The sequence below is a fragment of the Anomaloglossus baeobatrachus genome, chromosome 4 (assembly GCF_048569485.1).
Source record: "Anomaloglossus baeobatrachus isolate aAnoBae1 chromosome 4, aAnoBae1.hap1, whole genome shotgun sequence".
Lineage (NCBI taxonomy): Eukaryota > Metazoa > Chordata > Amphibia > Anura > Aromobatidae > Anomaloglossus > Anomaloglossus baeobatrachus.
Genome location: NC_134356.1, coordinates 72,940,570 through 72,960,296, shown reverse-complemented (window position 1 = coordinate 72,960,296; position 19,727 = coordinate 72,940,570). Strand labels below are relative to the sequence as shown.

General features: G+C 46.5%; 1 protein-coding gene across 1 annotated transcript in view; it reads right to left on the bottom strand.

Annotated features, from left to right (window-relative positions):
- FCHSD1 (FCH and double SH3 domains 1) overlaps nt 1-18,840 on the bottom strand; it is a 231,530-nt gene extending 212,690 nt beyond the window's left edge. The window contains exon 1 of the mRNA XM_075344397.1: nt 18,766-18,840. Within this exon, the coding sequence (XP_075200512.1) occupies nt 18,766-18,786 (21 nt within the window). The 5' untranslated portion in view covers nt 18,787-18,840. The remainder of the gene's footprint in view (nt 1-18,765) is intronic.
- Nucleotides 18,841-19,727: the final 887 nt, after the last annotated feature.

The window sequence follows — 19,727 nt, the reverse complement described above, 5'->3', positions numbered from 1 at the left end:
TTATATATATTACATATTTACAATTTATTAGTTTTTTTGTGTTCTAAAGTTGTATTCCAATAAATATTTTATGTTCTATCCAAATATCTTGATTATTGTATCATAAAAACAATTAAATGTCTGATGTTCACATTGTACTACAATAAATTTTTCACTTAAATATAAGCATTATACTAAATGTTGTTATTTAGTAAAATATTCAGCACATTCTGCATTGCACTCCTGTCCCCAATTTATTATATATTTTAGGAGTCGGAGTCGGTGCATTTTATACCGACTCCAACTCCACCAAAATGAGCTCCGACTCCGACTCCACGACTCCGACTCCACAGCCCTGGTATCCTCACCCATCCCCCTCAGTCCACTAGACTGCTGCACGACCAACTGTGTCCCCACCTACTGTATCCTCACCGATCCCACTCAATGCACTACACCGCTACACGACCAGCTCTACCACCACCAACTGTATCCTCACCCATCCCCCTCAATGCACTACACCGCTACACGACCAGCTGTGTCCCCACCGAATGTATCCTCACCCATCCCCCTCACTCTGCTATATCGCTGCACGGCCAGCTCTACCCTCACCTACTGTATCCTCACCCATCCCCCTAACTCCACTATACCGCTGCACGGCCAGCTCTACCCCCACCTACTGTATCCTCACCCATCCCCCTCAATGCACTATACCGCTACACGACCAGCTGTGTCCCCACCGAATGTATCCTCACCCATCCCCTTAACTCCACTATACCGCTGCACGGCCAGCTCTAACCGCACCCACTGTATCCTCACCCATCCCCCTCACTCCTCTATACCGCTGCACGGCCAGCTCTACCCCCACCTACTGTATCCTCACCCATCCCCCTCAGTCCACTATACCGCTGCACAACCAGCTCTACCCGCATCTACTGTAGCCTCACCGATCCCCTGTAGACTGAGCCCTCGCGGGTAGGGTCCTCTCTCCTCCTGTACCAGTCTGTGCCTTGTATTGTTCATGAGTATTGTACATGTCTATGTATGCCTCTTTTCACATGTAAAGCGCCATGGAATAAATGGCGCTATAATAATAAAAAATAATATATATGATTGGACAGCTTTCTATACAGTGATATCGCAGACTCCAGAAATATCACACTATAGCTAGAAAATAAGAGCTTACAAAATCTAAAGATATTTGCAGATTTTTTTTAATGCAGTTATGCAGATTGTAAAATGCAGTCTTCACAGATTTAACCCCTGCTTCACAAGGGAAAAATGTGCACCGCAAGCCAATTTCAGCTCTGAAAATCTCAGCATGGATTAAAGGGTTATTTCCGATAACTTAGCACCCATTCAAGAGATAACTTGCTGGCTGAGCGCTGGCATCCTAGCAATGCCCAATGGAGGGGTGGTTCGGTGGTATGAGCACCTCTGCACCATTCATTCTCTATGGGACTATAAAGCTAAGCACTGTATTACGGCAGTCCCATAGACGTGTAAAGGGGCGCACAACTGCCACCGCTCCATGCAGATGGGATATTTTAGAGTCCTGTGCTCAGGATTGATGGGGCTTCCCTACCCTGATGCATTGCTATAGATGAGAGAATTTCTGTGCCTGTGCTGCTCTTAGTGCAGGTCCCCCCAGCATAGTGCAGTCCCCCCAACATAGTGCAGTCCCCCCCCCCAACATAGTGCTGGCCATCCCCCCAGCATAGTGCAGTCCCCCCAACATAGTGCAGCCCCCCCCCAACATAGTGCTGGCCATCCCCCCAGCATAGTGCAGGTCCCCCCCAAAATAGTGCTGGCCACCCCCCACCAGCACAGTGCAGGCCACCCCCACCAGCATAGTGCAGTCCCCCCAACATAGTGCAGTTCCCCCCCCAACATAGTGCTGGCCATCCCCCCAGCATAGTGCAGTCCCCCCAACATAGTGCTGGCCATCCCCCCAGCATAGTGCAGTCCCCCCCCCCCCCAACATAGTGCTGGCCATCCCTACAGCATAGTGCAGGTCCCCCCCAAAATAGTGCTGGCCACCCCCCACCAGCATAGTGCAGGCCCCCAGCATAGTGCAGGCCCCCCCAACATAGTGCAGGCCATCCCCCCAGCATAGTGCAGGTCCCCCCAACATAGTGCAAGGTCCCCCCAACATAGTGCTGGCCATCCCCCCCCAGCACAGTGCAGGTCCCTGAGCATAATGCAGGAACATCAGCATAGGTCAGGTCCCCCTATCATAGTGCAGGAACCCCCAGCAGAGTGCAGGCCGTCACCCCAGCATAGTGCACGTCCCCCCAGCATAGTGCAGGTCGTGCACGTCCCCCCAGCATAGTGCACGTCCCCCCAGCATAGTGCACGTCCCCCCAGCATAGTGCAGGTCCCCCCAGCATAGTGCACGTCCCCCCAGCATAGTGCAGGCCGTCCCCCCAGCATAGTGCAGGCCGTCCCCCCAGCATAGTGCAGGCCGTCCCCCCAGCATAGTGCAGGCCGTCCCCCCAGCATAGTGCAGGTCGTCCCCCCAGCATAGTGCAGGTCGTCACCCCAGCATAGTGCAGGTCGTGCACGTCCCCCCAGCATAGTGCAGGTCGTCACCCCAGCATAGTGCAGGTCGTGCACGTCCCCCCAGCATAGTGCAGACCGTCACCCCAGCATAGTGCAGGTCGTGCACGTCCCCCCAGCATAGTGCAGGCCGTCACCCCAGCATAGTGTAGATCGTGCACGTCCCCCCAGCATAGTGCATGTCCCCCTAGTATAATGCAGGAACCCCAGCATAGTGCAGGCCGTGCACATCCCCCCAGCATAGTGCACGTCCCCCCAGCATATTGCAGGAACCCCAGCATAGTGCAGGTCCCTGAGTATAGTGCGGGAACCCCAGCATAGTGCAGGCCGCCCCCCCCCACCCCACCAGCACAGTGCAGGCCTCTCCAGATTAGTGTAGGCACCTCCGCAGAGTGCAGGCCCCCCAACCGTCCAAAAATTCCGTAAAAATAGGACACTTTTTGGCCCTGTCAGTAAAACAAAAATTGAGGTGTCTGTGATTTTTGGGGAAATTAAGGATCTTCTATAGATCATGTGACTGTAATCTGATGATTTTACAGGTCAGTGACGGCAGCCGATGTCTCAGGATTATGGGCTGTGCACATCACCATTTATTATGGGTTTCCAATGTGCGCATAAAAGATATCTGTCTGTGATTATTTTCATAAATTGTACAGAAAAAAAAAAGTCAACTTGGCAATCCTGCAAGAGGGTCAATTATTATCCGCACACGCTACAGCAATGACTTATAGTAAAGAACCCCTCTCTGGGGAGCAGAAGTGTCAGCTCAGCGGACGAGTCTCAGGAATTGCTAGTTTAGCCTTTATCTAATGTGCTGCAACCCAGAATTTCCTGGCTTGTGCCAATGTAAATAAGGTGCAGGGAACGATGCTGAAGTTGGTTTCTTATTCGTCCAGTTTCTTATTCGGGGCTGAAGTTGGTTTCTTATTCGTCAGTTTCTTATTCGGCAATTTAGTTTTTTCAGTTTTTTATGCATTTATCAACAAAAATGACACATGACAATAATAAAATACAATGCACTGATGAGCCCTAATATACATACACTCAAAACCAGCTGAGAAAATTAAAAAACTGGCAAAAAAATGGGCATCAAAGTGGGCACCGAAGTATGTTAGTGAAAGGGTTAAATGGCTTTGGGCCACTGATCTAACACCAGAATTGCATATCTAGTGATGCCTCTAATCAAACTCAAGTGTCTCCAGCCTGGCCCAAAGGGGTTCTGGGCATCAAAACTGGCATCAAAGTGGGCACACAGCCAATTTTCACAGATTTGAATAAGTAACTGGTGTTTTTGAGGGGTTAAATGGCTTTGGGCCACTGATCTCACACCACATTTACATATCTAGTGATGCCACACATCAAATTCAGATCACTACAGCCTGGCCCAAACACGTTCTGGGCATCAGAACTGGCATCAAAGTGGGCAAAACCCCAGTTTTCACAGATTTGAATAAGTAACCAGTGTTTTTGAGGGGTTAAATGGCTTTGGGCCACTGATCTCACACCACATTTACATACCTAGTGATGCCACACATCAAATTCAGATCACTTTAGCCTGGCCCAAACAGGTTCTGGGCATCAGAACTGGCATCAAAGTGGGCAAAACCCCAGTTTTCACAGATTTGAATACGTAACCAGTGTTTTTGAGGGGTTAAATGGCTTTGGGCCACTGATCTGACACCACATTTACATACCTAGTGATGCCACACATCAAATTCAGATCACTCCAGCCTGGCCCAAACAGGTTCTGGGCATCAGAACTGGCATCAAAGTGGTAAAAATCTCAGTTTTCACAGATTTGAATAAGTAACTGGTGTTTTTGAGGGGTTAAATGGCTTTGCACCACTGATCTCACACCACATTTACATACCTAGTGATGCCACACATCAAATTCAGATCACTACAGCCTGGCCCAAACAGGTTCTGGGCATCAGAACTGGCATCAAAGTGGGCAAAACCCCAGTTTTCACAGATTTGAATAAGTAACCAGTGTTTTTGAGGGGTTAAATGGCTTTGGGCCACTGATCTCACACCACATTTACATACCTAGTGATGCCACACATCAAATTCAGATCACTTCAGCCTGGCCCAAACAGGTTCTGGGCATCAGAACTGGCATCAAAGTGGTAAAAATCCCAGTTTTCACAGATTTGAATAAGTAACCAGTGTTTTTGAAGGGTTAAATGGCTTTGGGCCACTGACCTCACACCACATTTACATACCTAGTGATGCCACACATCAAATTCAGATCACTCCAGCCTGGCCCAAACAGGTTCTGGGCATCAGAACTGGCATCAAAGTGGGCAAAAACCCAGTTTTCACAGATTTGAATAAGTAACCAGTGTTTTTGAGGGGTTAAATGGCTTTGGGCCACTGATCTCACACCACATTTACATACCCAGTGATGCCACACATCAAATTCAGATCACTTTAGCCTGGCCCAAACAGGTTCTGGGCATCAGAACTGGCATCAAAGTGGGCAAAACCCCAGTTTTCACAGATTTGAATAAGTAACCAGTGTTTTTGAGGGGTTAAATGGCTTTGGGCCACTAATCTCACACCACATTTACATACCTAGTGATGCCACACATCAAATTCAGATCACTCCAGCCTGGCCCAAACAGGTTCTGGGCATCAGAACTGGCATCAAAGTGGTAAAAATCCCAGTTTTCACAGATTTGAATAAGTAACCAGTGTTTTTGAGGGGTTAAATGGCTTTGGGCCACTGATCTCACACCACATTTACATACCTAGTGATGCCACACATCAAATTCAGATCACTCCAGCCTGGCCCAAACAGGTTCTGGGCATCAGAACTGGCATCAAAGTGGTAAAAATCCCAGTTTTCACAGATTTGAATAAGTAACCAGTGTTTTTGAGGGGTTAAATGGCTTTGGGCCACTGACCTCACACCACATTTACATACCTAGTGATGCCACACATCAAATTCAGATCTCTCCAGCCTGGCCCAAACAGGTTCTGGGCATCAGAACTGGCATCAAAGTGGTAAAAATCCCAGTTTTCACAGATTTGAATAAGTAACCAGTGTTTTTGAGGGGTTAAATGGCTTTGGGCCACTAATCTCACACCACATTTACATACCTAGTGATGCCACACATCAAATTCAGATCACTTTAGCCTGGCCCAAACAGGTTCTGGGCATCAGAACTGGCATCAAAGTGGGCAAAAACCCAGTTTTCACAGATTTGAATAAGTAACCAGTGTTTTTGAGGGGTTAAATGGCTTTGGGCCACTGATCTCACACCACATTTACATACCTAGTGATGCCACACATCAAATTCAGATCACTTTAGCCTGGCCCAAACAGGTTCTGGGCATCAGAACTGGCATCAAAGTGGGCAAAACCCCAGTTTTCACAGATTTGAATAAGTAACTGGTGTTTTTGAGGGGTTAAATGGCTTTGGGCCACTAATCTCACACCACATTTACATACCTAGTGATGCCACACATCAAATTCAGATCACTTTAGCCTGGCCCAAACAGGTTCTGGGTATCAGAACTGGCATCAAAGTGGGCAAAACCCCAGTTTTCACAGATTTGAATAAGTAACCAGTGTTTTTGAGGGGTTAAATGGCTTTGGGCCACTGATCTGACACCACATTTACATACCTAGTGATGCCACACATCAAATTCAAATCACTTTAGCCTGGCCCAAACAGGTTCTGGGCATCAGAACTGGCATCAAAGTGGGCAAAACCCCAGTTTTCACAGATTTGAATAAGTAACTGGTGTTTTTGAGGGGTTAAATGGCTTTGGGCCACTGATCTCACACCACATTTACATACCTAGTGATGCCACACATCAAATTCAGATCACTTTAGCCTGGCCCAAACAGGTTCTGGGCATCATAACTGGCATCAAAGTGGGCAAAACCCCAGTTTTCACAGATTTGAATAAGTAACCAGTGTTTTTGAGGGGTTAAATGGCTTTGGGCCACTGATCTCACACCACATTTACATACCTAGTGATGCCACACATCAAATTCAGATCACTCCAGCCTGGCCCAAACAGGTTCTGGGCATCAGAACTGGCATCAAAGTGGTAAAAATCTCAGTTTTCACAGATTTGAATAAGTAACTGGTGTTTTTGAGGGGTTAAATGGCTTTGCACCACTGATCTCACACCACATTTACATACCTAGTGATGCCACACATCAAATTCATATCACTACAGCCTGGCCCAAACAGGTTCTGGGCATCAGAACTGGCATCAAAGTGGGCAAAACCCCAGTTTTCACAGATTTGAATAAGTAACCAGTGTTTTTGAGGGGTTAAATGGCTTTGGGCCACTGATCTCACACCACATTTACATACCTAGTGATGCCACACATCAAATTCAGATCACTTCAGCCTGGCCCAAACAGGTTCTGGGCATCAGAACTGGCATCAAAGTGGTAAAAATCCCAGTTTTCACAGATTTGAATAAGTAACTGGTGTTTTTGAAGGGTTAAATGGCTTTGGGCCACTGATCTCACACCACATTTACATACCTAGTGATGCCACACATCAAATTCAGATCACTCCAGCCTGGCCCAAACAGGTTCTGGGCATCAGAACTGGCATCAAAGTGGGCAAAAACCCAGTTTTCACAGATTTGAATAAGTAACCAGTGTTTTTGAGGGGTTAAATGGCTTTGGGCCACTGATCTCACACCACATTTACATACCTAGTGATGCCACACATCAAATTCAGATCACTTTAGCCTGGCCCAAACAGGTTCTGGGCATCAGAACTGGCATCAAAGTGGGCAAAACCCCAGTTTTCACAGATTTGAATAAGTAACTGGTGTTTTTGAGGGGTTAAATGGCTTTGGGCCACTGATCTCACACCACATTTACATACCTAGTGATGCCACACATCAAATTCAGATCACTTTAGCCTGGCCCAAACAGGTTCTGGGCATCAGAACTGGCATCAAAGTGGGCAAAACCCCAATTTTCACAGATTTGAATAAGTAACCAGTGTTTTTGAGGGGTTAAATGGCTTTGGGCCACTGATCTCACACCACATTTACATACCTAGTGATGCCACACATCAAATTCAGATCACTTCAGCCTGGCCCAAACAGGTTCTGGGCATCAGAACTGGCATCAAAGTGGTAAAAATCCCAGTTTTCACACATTTGAATAAGTAACTGGTGTTTTTGAAGGGTTAAATGGCTTTGGGCCACTGATCTCACACCACATTTACATACCTAGTGATGACACACATCAAATTCAGATCACTCCAGCCTGGCCCAAACAGGCTGGAGTGATCTGAATTTGATGTGTGGCATCACTAGGTATGTAAATGTGGTGTGAGATCAGTGGCCCAAAGCCATTTAACCCCTCAAAAACACTGGTTACTTATTCAAATCTGTGAAAAGTGGGTTTTGCCCACTTTGATGGCAGTTCTGATGCCCAGAACCTGTTTGGGCCAGGCTGGAGTGATCTGAATTTGATGTGAGGCATCACTAGGTATGTAAATGTGGTGTGAGATCAGTGGCCCAAAGCCATTTAACCCCTCAAAAACACTGGTTACTTATTCAAATCTGTGAAAAGTGGGTTTTGCCCACTTTGATGCCAGTTCTGATGCCCAGATCCTGTTTGGGCCAGGCTAAAGTGATCTGAATTTTATGTGTGTCATCACTAGGTATGTAAATGTGGTGTGAGATCAGTGGTGCAAAGCCATTTAACCCCTCAAAAACACCAGTTACTTATTCAAATCTGTGAAAACTGGGGTTTTGCCCACTTTGATGCCAGTTCTGATGCCCAGAACCTGTTTGGGCTAGGCTGGAGTGATCTGAATTTGATGTGTGGCATCACTAGGTATGTAAATGTGGTGTGAGATCAGTGGCCCAAAGCCATTTAACCCCTCAAAAACACTGGTTACTTATTCAAATCTGTGAAAAGTGGGTTTTGCCCACTTTGATGCCAGTTCTGATGCCCAGAACCTGTTTGGGCCAGGCTGGAGTGATCTGAATTTGATGTGTGGCATCACTAGGTATGTAAATGTGGTGTGAGATCAGTGGCCCAAAGCCATTTAACCCCTCAAAAACACTGGTTACTTATTCAAATCTGTGAAAACTGGGATTTTTACCACTTTGATGCCAGTTCTGATGCCCAGAACCTGTTTGGGCCAGGCTAGAGTGATCTGAATTTGATGTGTGGCATCACTAGGTATGTAAATGTGGTGTCAGATCAGTGGCCCAAAGCCATTTAACTCCTCAAAAACACTGGTTACTTATTCAAATCTGTGAAAAGTGGGTTTTGCCCACTTTGATGCCAGTTCTGATGCCCAGAACCTGTTTGGGCCAGGCTGGAGAGATCTGAATTTGATGTGAGGCATCACTAGGTATGTAAATGTGGTGTGAGATCAGTGGCTTAAAGCCATTTAACCCCTCAAAAACACTGGTTACTTATTGAAATCTGTGAAAAGTGGGTTTTGCCCACTTTGATGCCAGTTCTGATGCCCAGAACCTGTTTGGGCCAGGCTAAAGAGATCTGAATTTGATGTGTGGCATCACTAGGTATGTAAATGTGGTGTCAGATCAGTGGCCCAAAGCCATTTAACCCCTCAAAAACACTGGTTACTTATTCAAATCTGTGAAAAGTGAGTTTTGCCCACTTTGATGCCAGTTCTGATGCCCAGAACCTGTTTGGGCCAGGCTGGAGTGATCTGAATTTGATGTGTGGCATCACTAGGTATGTAAATGTGGTGTCAGATCAGTGGCCCAAAGCCATTTAACCCCTGAAAAACACTGGTTACTTATTCAAATCTGTGAAAAGTGGGTTTTGCCCACTTTGATGCCAGTTCTGATGCCCAGAACCTGTTTGGGCCAGGCTGGAGTGATCTGAATTTGATGTGTGGCATCACTAGGTATGTAAATGTTGTGTGAGATCAGTGGCCCAAAGCCATTTAACCACTCAAAAACACCAGTTCCTTATTCAAATCTGTGAAAAGTGGGTTTTGCCCACTTTGATGCCAGTTCTGATGCCCAGAACCTGTTTGGGCCAGGCTGGAGGGATCTGAATTTGATATGGGGCATCACTAGGTATGTAAATGTGGTGTCAGATCAGTGGCCCAAAGCCATTTAACCCCTCAAAAACACTGGTTACTTTTTCAAATCTGTGAAAACTGGGGTTTTGCCCACTTTGATGCCAGTTCTGATGCCCAGAACCTGTTTGGGCCAGGCTGGAGTGATCTGAATTTGATGTGTGGCATCACTAGGTATGTAATTGTGGTGTCAAATCAGTGGCCCCAAGCCATTTAACCCCTCAAAAACACTGGTTACTTATTCAAATCTGTGAAAAGTGGGTTTTGCCCACTTTGATGCCAGTTCTGATGCCCAGAACCTGTTTGGGCCAGGCTGGAGTGATCTGAGTTTATGTGGGGCATCCCTAGGTATGTAAATGTGGTGTGAGATCAGTGGCCCAAAGCCATTTAACCCCTCAAAAACACTGGTTACTTATTCAAATCTGTGAAAATTTGCTGTGTGCCCACTTTGATGCCAGTTCTGATGCCCAGAACCTGTTTGGTCCAGGCTGGAGTGATCTGAGTTTGATGTGTGGCATCACTAGGTATGTAAATGTGGTGTGAGGTCAGTGGCCCAAAGCCATTTAACCCCTCAAAAACACTGGTTACTTATTGAAATCTGTGAAAAGTGGGTTTTGCCCACTTTGATGCCAGTTCTGATGCCCAGAACCTGTTTGGGCCAGGCTAAAGTGATCTGAATTTGATGTGTGGCATCACTAGGTATGTAAATGTGGTGTCAGATCAGTGGCCCAAAGCCATTTAACCCCTCAAAAACACTGGTTACTTATTCAAATCTGTGAAAAGTGAGTTTTGCCCACTTTGATGCCAGTTCTGATGCCCAGAACCTGTTTGGGCCAGGCTGGAGTGATCTGAATTTGATGTGTGGCATCACTAGGTATGTAAATGTGGTGTGAGATCAGTGGCCCAAAGCCATTTAACCCCTCAAAAACACTGGTTACTTATTCAAATCTGTGAAAAGTGGGTTTTGCCCACTTTGATGGCAGTTCTGATGCCCAGAACCTGTTTGGGCCAGGCTGGAGTGATCTGAATTTGATGTGAGGCATCACTAGGTATGTAAATGTGGTGTGAGATCAGTGGCCCAAAGCCATTTAACCCCTCAAAAACACTGGTTACTTATTCAAATCTGTGAAAAGTGGGTTTTGCCCACTTTGATGCCAGTTCTGATGCCCAGATCCTGTTTGGGCCAGGCTAAAGTGATCTGAATTTTATGTGTGTCATCACTAGGTATGTAAATGTGGTGTGAGATCAGTGGTGCAAAGCCATTTAACCCCTCAAAAACACCAGTTACTTATTCAAATCTGTGAAAACTGGGGTTTTGCCCACTTTGATGCCAGTTCTGATGCCCAGAACCTGTTTGGGCTAGGCTGGAGTGATCTGAATTTGATGTGTGGCATCACTAGGTATGTAAATGTGGTGTGAGATCAGTGGCCCAAAGCCATTTAACCCCTCAAAAACACTGGTTACTTATTCAAATCTGTGAAAAGTGGGTTTTGCCCACTTTGATGCCAGTTCTGATGCCCAGAACCTGTTTGGGCCAGGCTGGAGTGATCTGAATTTGATGTGTGGCATCACTAGGTATGTAAATGTGGTGTGAGATCAGTGGCCCAAAGCCATTTAACCCCTCAAAAACACTGGTTACTTATTCAAATCTGTGAAAACTGGGATTTTTACCACTTTGATGCCAGTTCTGATGCCCAGAACCTGTTTGGGCCAGGCTAGAGTGATCTGAATTTGATGTGTGGCATCACTAGGTATGTAAATGTGGTGTCAGATCAGTGGCCCAAAGCCATTTAACTCCTCAAAAACACTGGTTACTTATTCAAATCTGTGAAAAGTGGGTTTTGCCCACTTTGATGCCAGTTCTGATGCCCAGAACCTGTTTGGGCCAGGCTGGAGAGATCTGAATTTGATGTGAGGCATCACTAGGTATGTAAATGTGGTGTGAGATCAGTGGCTTAAAGCCATTTAACCCCTCAAAAACACTGGTTACTTATTGAAATCTGTGAAAAGTGGGTTTTGCCCACTTTGATGCCAGTTCTGATGCCCAGAACCTGTTTGGGCCAGGCTAAAGAGATCTGAATTTGATGTGTGGCATCACTAGGTATGTAAATGTGGTGTCAGATCAGTGGCCCAAAGCCATTTAACCCCTCAAAAACACTGGTTACTTATTCAAATCTGTGAAAAGTGAGTTTTGCCCACTTTGATGCCAGTTCTGATGCCCAGAACCTGTTTGGGCCAGGCTGGAGTGATCTGAATTTGATGTGTGGCATCACTAGGTATGTAAATGTGGTGTCAGATCAGTGGCCCAAAGCCATTTAACCCCTGAAAAACACTGGTTACTTATTCAAATCTGTGAAAAGTGGGTTTTGCCCACTTTGATGCCAGTTCTGATGCCCAGAACCTGTTTGGGCCAGGCTGGAGTGATCTGAATTTGATGTGTGGCATCACTAGGTATGTAAATGTTGTGTGAGATCAGTGGCCCAAAGCCATTTAACCACTCAAAAACACCAGTTCCTTATTCAAATCTGTGAAAAGTGGGTTTTGCCCACTTTGATGCCAGTTCTGATGCCCAGAACCTGTTTGGGCCAGGCTGGAGGGATCTGAATTTGATATGGGGCATCACTAGGTATGTAAATGTGGTGTCAGATCAGTGGCCCAAAGCCATTTAACCCCTCAAAAACACTGGTTACTTTTTCAAATCTGTGAAAACTGGGGTTTTGCCCACTTTGATGCCAGTTCTGATGCCCAGAACCTGTTTGGGCCAGGCTGGAGTGATCTGAATTTGATGTGTGGCATCACTAGGTATGTAATTGTGGTGTCAAATCAGTGGCCCCAAGCCATTTAACCCCTCAAAAACACTGGTTACTTATTCAAATCTGTGAAAAGTGGGTTTTGCCCACTTTGATGCCAGTTCTGATGCCCAGAACCTGTTTGGGCCAGGCTGGAGTGATCTGAGTTTATGTGGGGCATCCCTAGGTATGTAAATGTGGTGTGAGATCAGTGGCCCAAAGCCATTTAACCCCTCAAAAACACTGGTTACTTATTCAAATCTGTGAAAATTTGCTGTGTGCCCACTTTGATGCCAGTTCTGATGCCCAGAACCTGTTTGGTCCAGGCTGGAGTGATCTGAGTTTGATGTGTGGCATCACTAGGTATGTAAATGTGGTGTGAGGTCAGTGGCCCAAAGCCATTTAACCCCTCAAAAACACTGGTTACTTATTGAAATCTGTGAAAAGTGGGTTTTGCCCACTTTGATGCCAGTTCTGATGCCCAGAACCTGTTTGGGCCAGGCTAAAGTGATCTGAATTTGATGTGTGGCATCACTAGGTATGTAAATGTGGTGTCAGATCAGTGGCCCAAAGCCATTTAACCCCTCAAAAACACTGGTTACTTATTCAAATCTGTGAAAAGTGAGTTTTGCCCACTTTGATGCCAGTTCTGATGCCCAGAACCTGTTTGGGCCAGGCTGGAGTGATCTGAATTTGATGTGTGGCATCACTAGGTATGTAAATGTGGTGTCAGATCAGTGGCCCAAAGCCATTTAACCCCTCAAAAACACTGGTTACTTATTCAAATCTGTGAAAAGTGGGTTTTGCCCACTTTGATGCCAGTTCTGATGCCCAGAACCTGTTTGGGCCAGGTTGGAGTGATCTGAATTTGATGTGTGGCATCACTAGGTATGTAAATGTGGTGTGAGATCAGTGGCCCAAAGCCATTTAACCCCTCAAAAACACTGGTTACTTTTTCAAATCTGTGAAAACTGGGGTTTTGCCCACTTTGATGCCAGTTCTGATGCCCAGAACCTGTTTGGGCCAGGCTGGAGTGATCTGAATTTGATGTGTGGCATCACTAGGTATGTAATTGTGGTGTCAAATCAGTGGCCCAAAGCCATTTAACCCCTCAAAAACACTGGTTACTTATTCAAATCTGTGAAAACTGGGGTTTTGCCCACTTTGATGCCAGTTCTGATGCCCAGAACCTGTTTCGGCCAGGCTAAAGTGATCTGAATTTGATGTGTGGCATCACTAGGTATGTAAATGTGGTGTCAGATCAGTGGCCCAAAGCCATTTAACTCTTCAAAAACACCAGTTACTGATTCAAATCTGTGAAAACTGGGATTTTTACCACGTTGATGCTAGTTCTGATGCCCAGAACCTGTTTGGGCCAGGCTGGAGTGATCTGAATTTGATGTGTGGCATCACTAGGTATGTAAATGTGGTGTGAGATCAGTGGCCCAAAGCCATTTAACCCCTCAAAAACACTGGTTACTTATTCAAATCTGCGAAAACTGGCCATTTGCCCACTTTGATGCCAGTTCTGATGCCCAGAACCTGTTTGGGCCAGGCTGGAGTGATCTGATTTTGATGTGGGACATCCCTAGGTATGTAAATGTGGTGTGAAATCAGTGGCCCAAAGCCATTTAACCCCTCAAAAACACTGATTACTTATTCAAATCTGTGAAAACTGGGTTTTTGCCCACTTTGATGCCAGTTCTGATGCCCAGAACCTGTTTGGGCCAGGCTAAAGTGATCTGAATTTGATGTGTGGCATCACTAGGTATGTAAATGTGGTGTCAGATCAGTGGCCCAAAGCCATTTAACCCCTCAAAAACACTGGTTACTTATTCAAATCTGTGAAAACTGGCCATTTGCCCACTTTGATGCCAGTTCTGATGCCCAGAACCTGTTTGGGCCAGGCTGGAGTGATCTGAGTTTATGTGGGGCATCCCTAGGTATGTAAATGTGGTGTGAGATCAGTGGTCCAAAGCCATTTAACCCCTCAAAAACACTGGTTACTTATTCAAATCTGTGAAAATTGGCTGTGTGCCCACTTTGATGCCAGTTCTGATGCCCAGAACCTGTTTGGTCCAGGCTGGAGTGATCTGAATTTGATGTGTGGCATCACTAGGTATGTAAATGTGGTGTGAGGTCAGTGGCCCAAAGCCATTTAACCCCTCAAAAACACTGGTTACTTATTGAAATCTGTGAAAAGTGGGTTTTGCCCACTTTGATGCCAGTTCTGATGCCCAGAACCTGTTTGGGCCAGGCTAAAGTGATCTGAATTTGATGTGTGGCATCACTAGGTATGTAAATGTGGTGTCAGATCAGTGGCCCAAAGCCATTTAACCCCTCAAAAACACTGGTTACTTATTCAAATCTGTGAAAAGTGAGTTTTGCCCACTTTGATGCCAGTTCTGATGCCCAGAACCTGTTTGGGCCAGGCTGAAGTGATCTGAATTTGATGTGTGGCATCACTAGGTATGTAAATGTGGTGTCAGATCAGTGGCCCAAAGCCATTTAACCCCTCAAAAACACTGGTTACTTATTCAAATCTGTGAAAAGTGGGTTTTGCCCACTTTGATGCCAGTTCTGATGCCCAGAACCTGTTTGGGCCAGGCTGGAGTGATCTGAATTTGATGTGTGGCATCACTAGGTATGTAAATGTGGTGTCAGATCAGTGGCCCAAAGCCATTTAACCCCTCAATAACACTGGTTACTTATTCAAATCTGTGAAAAGTGGGTTTTGCCCACTTTGATGCCAGTTCTGATGCCCAGAACCTGTTTGGGCCAGGCTGGAGTGATCTGAATTTGATGTGTGGCATCACTAGGTATGTAAATGTTGTGTGAGATCAGTGGCCCAAAGCCATTTAACCCCTCAAAAACACCAGTTACTTATTCAAATCTGTGAAAACTGGGATTTTTACCACGTTGATGCCAGTTCTGATGCCCAGAACCTGTTTGGGCCAGGCTGGAGTGATCTGAATTTGATGTGTGGCATCACTAGGTATGTAAATGTGGTGTGAGATCAGTGGCCCAAAGCCATTTAACCCCTCAAAAACACTGGTTACTTATTCAAATCTGTGAAAACTGGCCATTTGCCCACTTTGATGCCAGTTCTGATGCCCAGAACCTGTTTGGGCCAGGCTGGAGTGATCTGATTTTGATGTGGGACATCCCTAGGTATGTAAATGTGGTGTGAAATCAGTGGCCCAAAGCCATTTAACCCCTCAAAAACACTGGTTACTTATTCAAATCTGTGAAAACTGGGGTTTTGCCCACTTTGATGCCAGTTCTGATGCCCAGAACCTGTTTGGGCCAGGCTGTAGTGATCTGAATTTGATGTGTGTCATCACTAGGTATGTAAATGTGGTGTGAGGTCAGTGGCCCAAAGCCACTTAACCCCTCAAAAACACCAGTTACTTATTCAAATCTGTGAAAACTGGGGTTTTGCCCACTTTGATGCCAGTTCTGATGCCCAGAACCTGTTTGGGCCAGGCTGGAGTGATCTGAATTTGATGTGTGGCATCACTAGGTATGTAAATGTGGTGTCAGATCAGTGGCCCAAAGCCATTTAACCCCTCAAAAACACTGGTTACTTATTCAAATCTGTGAAAATTGGCTGTGTGCCCACTTTGATGCCAGTTTTGATGCCCAGAACCCCTTTGGGCCAGGCTGGAGACACTTGAGTTTGATTAGGGGCATCACTATATAGGTAATTGTGGTGTTAGATCAGTGGCCCAAAGCCATTTAACCCTTTCACTAACATACTTTGGTGCCCACTTTGATGCCCATTTTTTTGCCAGTTTTATAATTTTCGCAGCTGGTTTTGAGTGTATGTATATTAGGGCTCATCAGTGCATTGTATTTTATTATTGTCATGTGTCATTTTTGTTGATAAATGCATAAAAAACTGAAAAAACTAAATTGCCGAATAAGAAACTGACGAATAAGAAACCAACTTCAGCCCCGAATAAGAAACTGGACGAATAAGAAACCAACTTCAGCATCGTGTGCAGGGAGGACTGTACAGCCGACTCCACATGTCCCTACAGTAACAGGTGACAGCTCCCCTGCCCCAGACGGCTCTGCACCCCCAGACGGCTCTGCACCCCCAGACGTCTCTGCACCCCCAGACGTCTCTGTTCCTCAGACGTCTCTGTTCCCCAGACGTCTCTGTTCCCCAGACGTCTCTGCTCCCCTAGACATCTCTGTTCCCCAGACGTCTCTGCTCCCCTAGATATCTCTGTTCCTCAGACGTCTCTGCTCCCCTAGATATCTCTGTTCCTCAGACGTCTCTGCTCCCCTAGATATCTCTGTTCCTCAGACGTCTCTGCTCCCCTAGATATCTCTGTTCCTCAGACGTCTCTGCTCCCCTAGATATCTCTGTTCCTCAGACGTCTCTGCTCCCCTAGATATCTCTGTTCCTCAGACGTCTCTGCTCCCCTAGATATCTCTGTTCCTCAGACGTCTCTGCTCCCCTAGATATCTCTGTTCCTCAGACGTCTCTGCTCCCCTAGATATCTCTGTTCCTCAGACGTCTCTGCTCCCCTAGATATCTCTGTTCCTCAGACGTCTCTGCTCCCCTAGATATCTCTGTTCCTCAGACGTCTCTGCTCCCCTAGATATCTCTGTTCCTCAGACGTCTCTGCTCCCCTAGATATCTCTGTTCCTCAGACGTCTCTGCTCCCCTAGATATCTCTGTTCCTCAGACGTCTCTGCTCCCCTAGATATCTCTGTTCCTCAGACGTCTCTGCTCCCCTAGATATCTCTGTTCCTCAGACGTCTCTGCTCCCCTAGATATCTCTGTTCCTCAGACGTCTCTGCTCCCCTAGATATCTCTGTTCCTCAGACGTCTCTGCTCCCCTAGATATCTCTGTTCCTCAGACGTCTCTGCTCCCCTAGATATCTCTGTTCCTCAGACGTCTCTGCTCCCCTAGATATCTCTGTTCCTCAGACGTCTCTGCTCCCCTAGATATCTCTGTTCCTCAGACGTCTCTGCTCCCCTAGATATCTCTGTTCCTCAGACGTCTCTGCTCCCCTAGATATCTCTGTTCCTCAGACGTCTCTGCTCCCCTAGATATCTCTGTTCCTCAGACGTCTCTGCTCCCCTAGATATCTCTGTTCCTCAGACGTCTCTGCTCCCCTAGATATCTCTGTTCCTCAGACGTCTCTGCTCCCCTAGATATCTCTGTTCCTCAGACGTCTCTGCTCCCCTAGATATCTCTGTTCCTCAGACGTCTCTGCTCCCCTAGATATCTCTGTTCCCCAGACGTCTCTGCTCTCCTAGATATCTCTGTTCCTCAGACGTCTCTGCTCCCCTAGATATCTCTGTTCCTCAGACGTCTCTGCTCCCCTAGATATCTCTGTTCCTCAGACGTCTCTGCTCCCCTAGATATCTCTGTTCCTCAGACGTCTCTGCTCCCCTAGATATCTCTGTTCCTCAGACGTCTCTGCTCCCCTAGATATCTCTGTTCCTCAGACGTCTCTGCTCCCCTAGATATCTCTGTTCCTCAGACGTCTCTGCTCCCCTAGATATCTCTGTTCCTCAGACGTCTCTGCTCCCCTAGATATCTCTGTTCCTCAGACGTCTCTGCTCCCCTAGATATCTCTGTTCCTCAGACGTCTCTGCTCCCCTAGATATCTCTGTTCCTCAGACGTCTCTGCTCCCCTAGATATCTCTGTTCCTCAGACGTCTCTGCTCCCCTAGATATCTCTGTTCCTCAGACGTCTCTGCTCCCCTAGATATCTCTGTTCCTCAGACGTCTCTGCTCCCCTAGATATCTCTGTTCCTCAGACGTCTCTGCTCCCCTAGATATCTCTGTTCCTCAGACGTCTCTGCTCCCCTAGATATCTCTGTTCCTCAGACGTCTCTGCTCCCCTAGATATCTCTGTTCCTCAGACGTCTCTGCTCCCCTAGATATCTCTGTTCCTCAGACGTCTCTGCTCCCCTAGATATCTCTGTTCCTCAGACGTCTCTGCTCCCCTAGATATCTCTGTTCCTCAGACGTCTCTGCTCCCCTAGATATCTCTGTTCCCCAGATGTCTCTGCTCTCCTAGATATCTCTGTTCCTCAGATGTCTCTGCTCTCCTAGATATCTCTGTTCCTCAGACGTCTCTGCTCCCCTAGATATCTCTGTTCCCCAGATGTCTCTGCTCTCCTAGATATCTGTTCCCTCAGATGCCTGTGCTCCCCCAGACGTCTCTGCTGTCTCTGCTCTCCTAGATATCTCTGTTCCCCAGATGTCTCTGCTCCCCCAGATGTCTCTGTTCCCTCAGATGCCTCTACTCCCCAAGATGCCTCTGCTCCCCAAGATGCCTCTGCTCCCCCAGACGTCTCTGCTCCCCTAGATATCTCTGTTCCACAATGTCTCTGCTCCCCGGCTGCTCGTACTCACTTTCCTCGGCGGAGGCTGCATCCTGCCTGCTTCTCCAGACTCTGCTGTGTTGACAGGACAAGGTAGCCCGGAACTCTGCTCACCTCTGCCAGCGCCCCGCCCCGTCCCGCTCACCCCTCCCACACTGTATAAACCCCGCCCTTAGCACCTCTCGTCCCGCTCACTTTTTCGATCACACACCCTATGCCACGCCCCGTACTGTGTATCACACTGCTAGCCCCGCCTACATTGCGCAATCATTCCGCCTATTCCCCGCCCAACACTATGTGTCTGATCGTAAAAATCCCGCCTTGCTCTAGAATATACCACGCCTCTTTATTATAATCACGACCTGTTTCCACGCCTCTTTATTTAGTCAGGTGGGTCGGCGTCTGGCTCCCGGCTAATCAACCAGTCCCATGTATTTACTATCACACAGCACCACCTGGTGGTGACGAGCAGATCTGCAGGCACTGACGATTCTTGTACTGACTTCTTTTTCGTTCAGTTTCTTATTAACGAAATTTTCTTTTACAAATTGAATAACAAGTAGAAATGATCACAATAATAAAAAACAATGCAGAGAGGGGCCGGAGCTGCAAAAAATCCGAAAGAGGCGCAAAAGAAGGTTGTTATTAAAAGGGTTACATCACTTTGGGCCACTGATAACGCCATGTCTCTTACCTCATGTTCAGGGCATTGCAGGACCTTAGGTATCCATGGTTATGTGAACTCTAGCAATTAACTGTGTCTATATGTGTAGCCGTAACCATAGATACCTGAGCTGCAATGCCCTGCACATGAGGTAGGAGTCATGGCTATATCAGAACTATACTACATTTCTAATTGGAGGGATTTGCTGATATTATTATTATTATTATTATTATTATTATTATTACACCTACTACATAATGGGATAGGATTTTGGAGATGGGAATACCCGTTTAAGTGGTGTTAAAAATTTGGAACTATGTAAAAAAAAA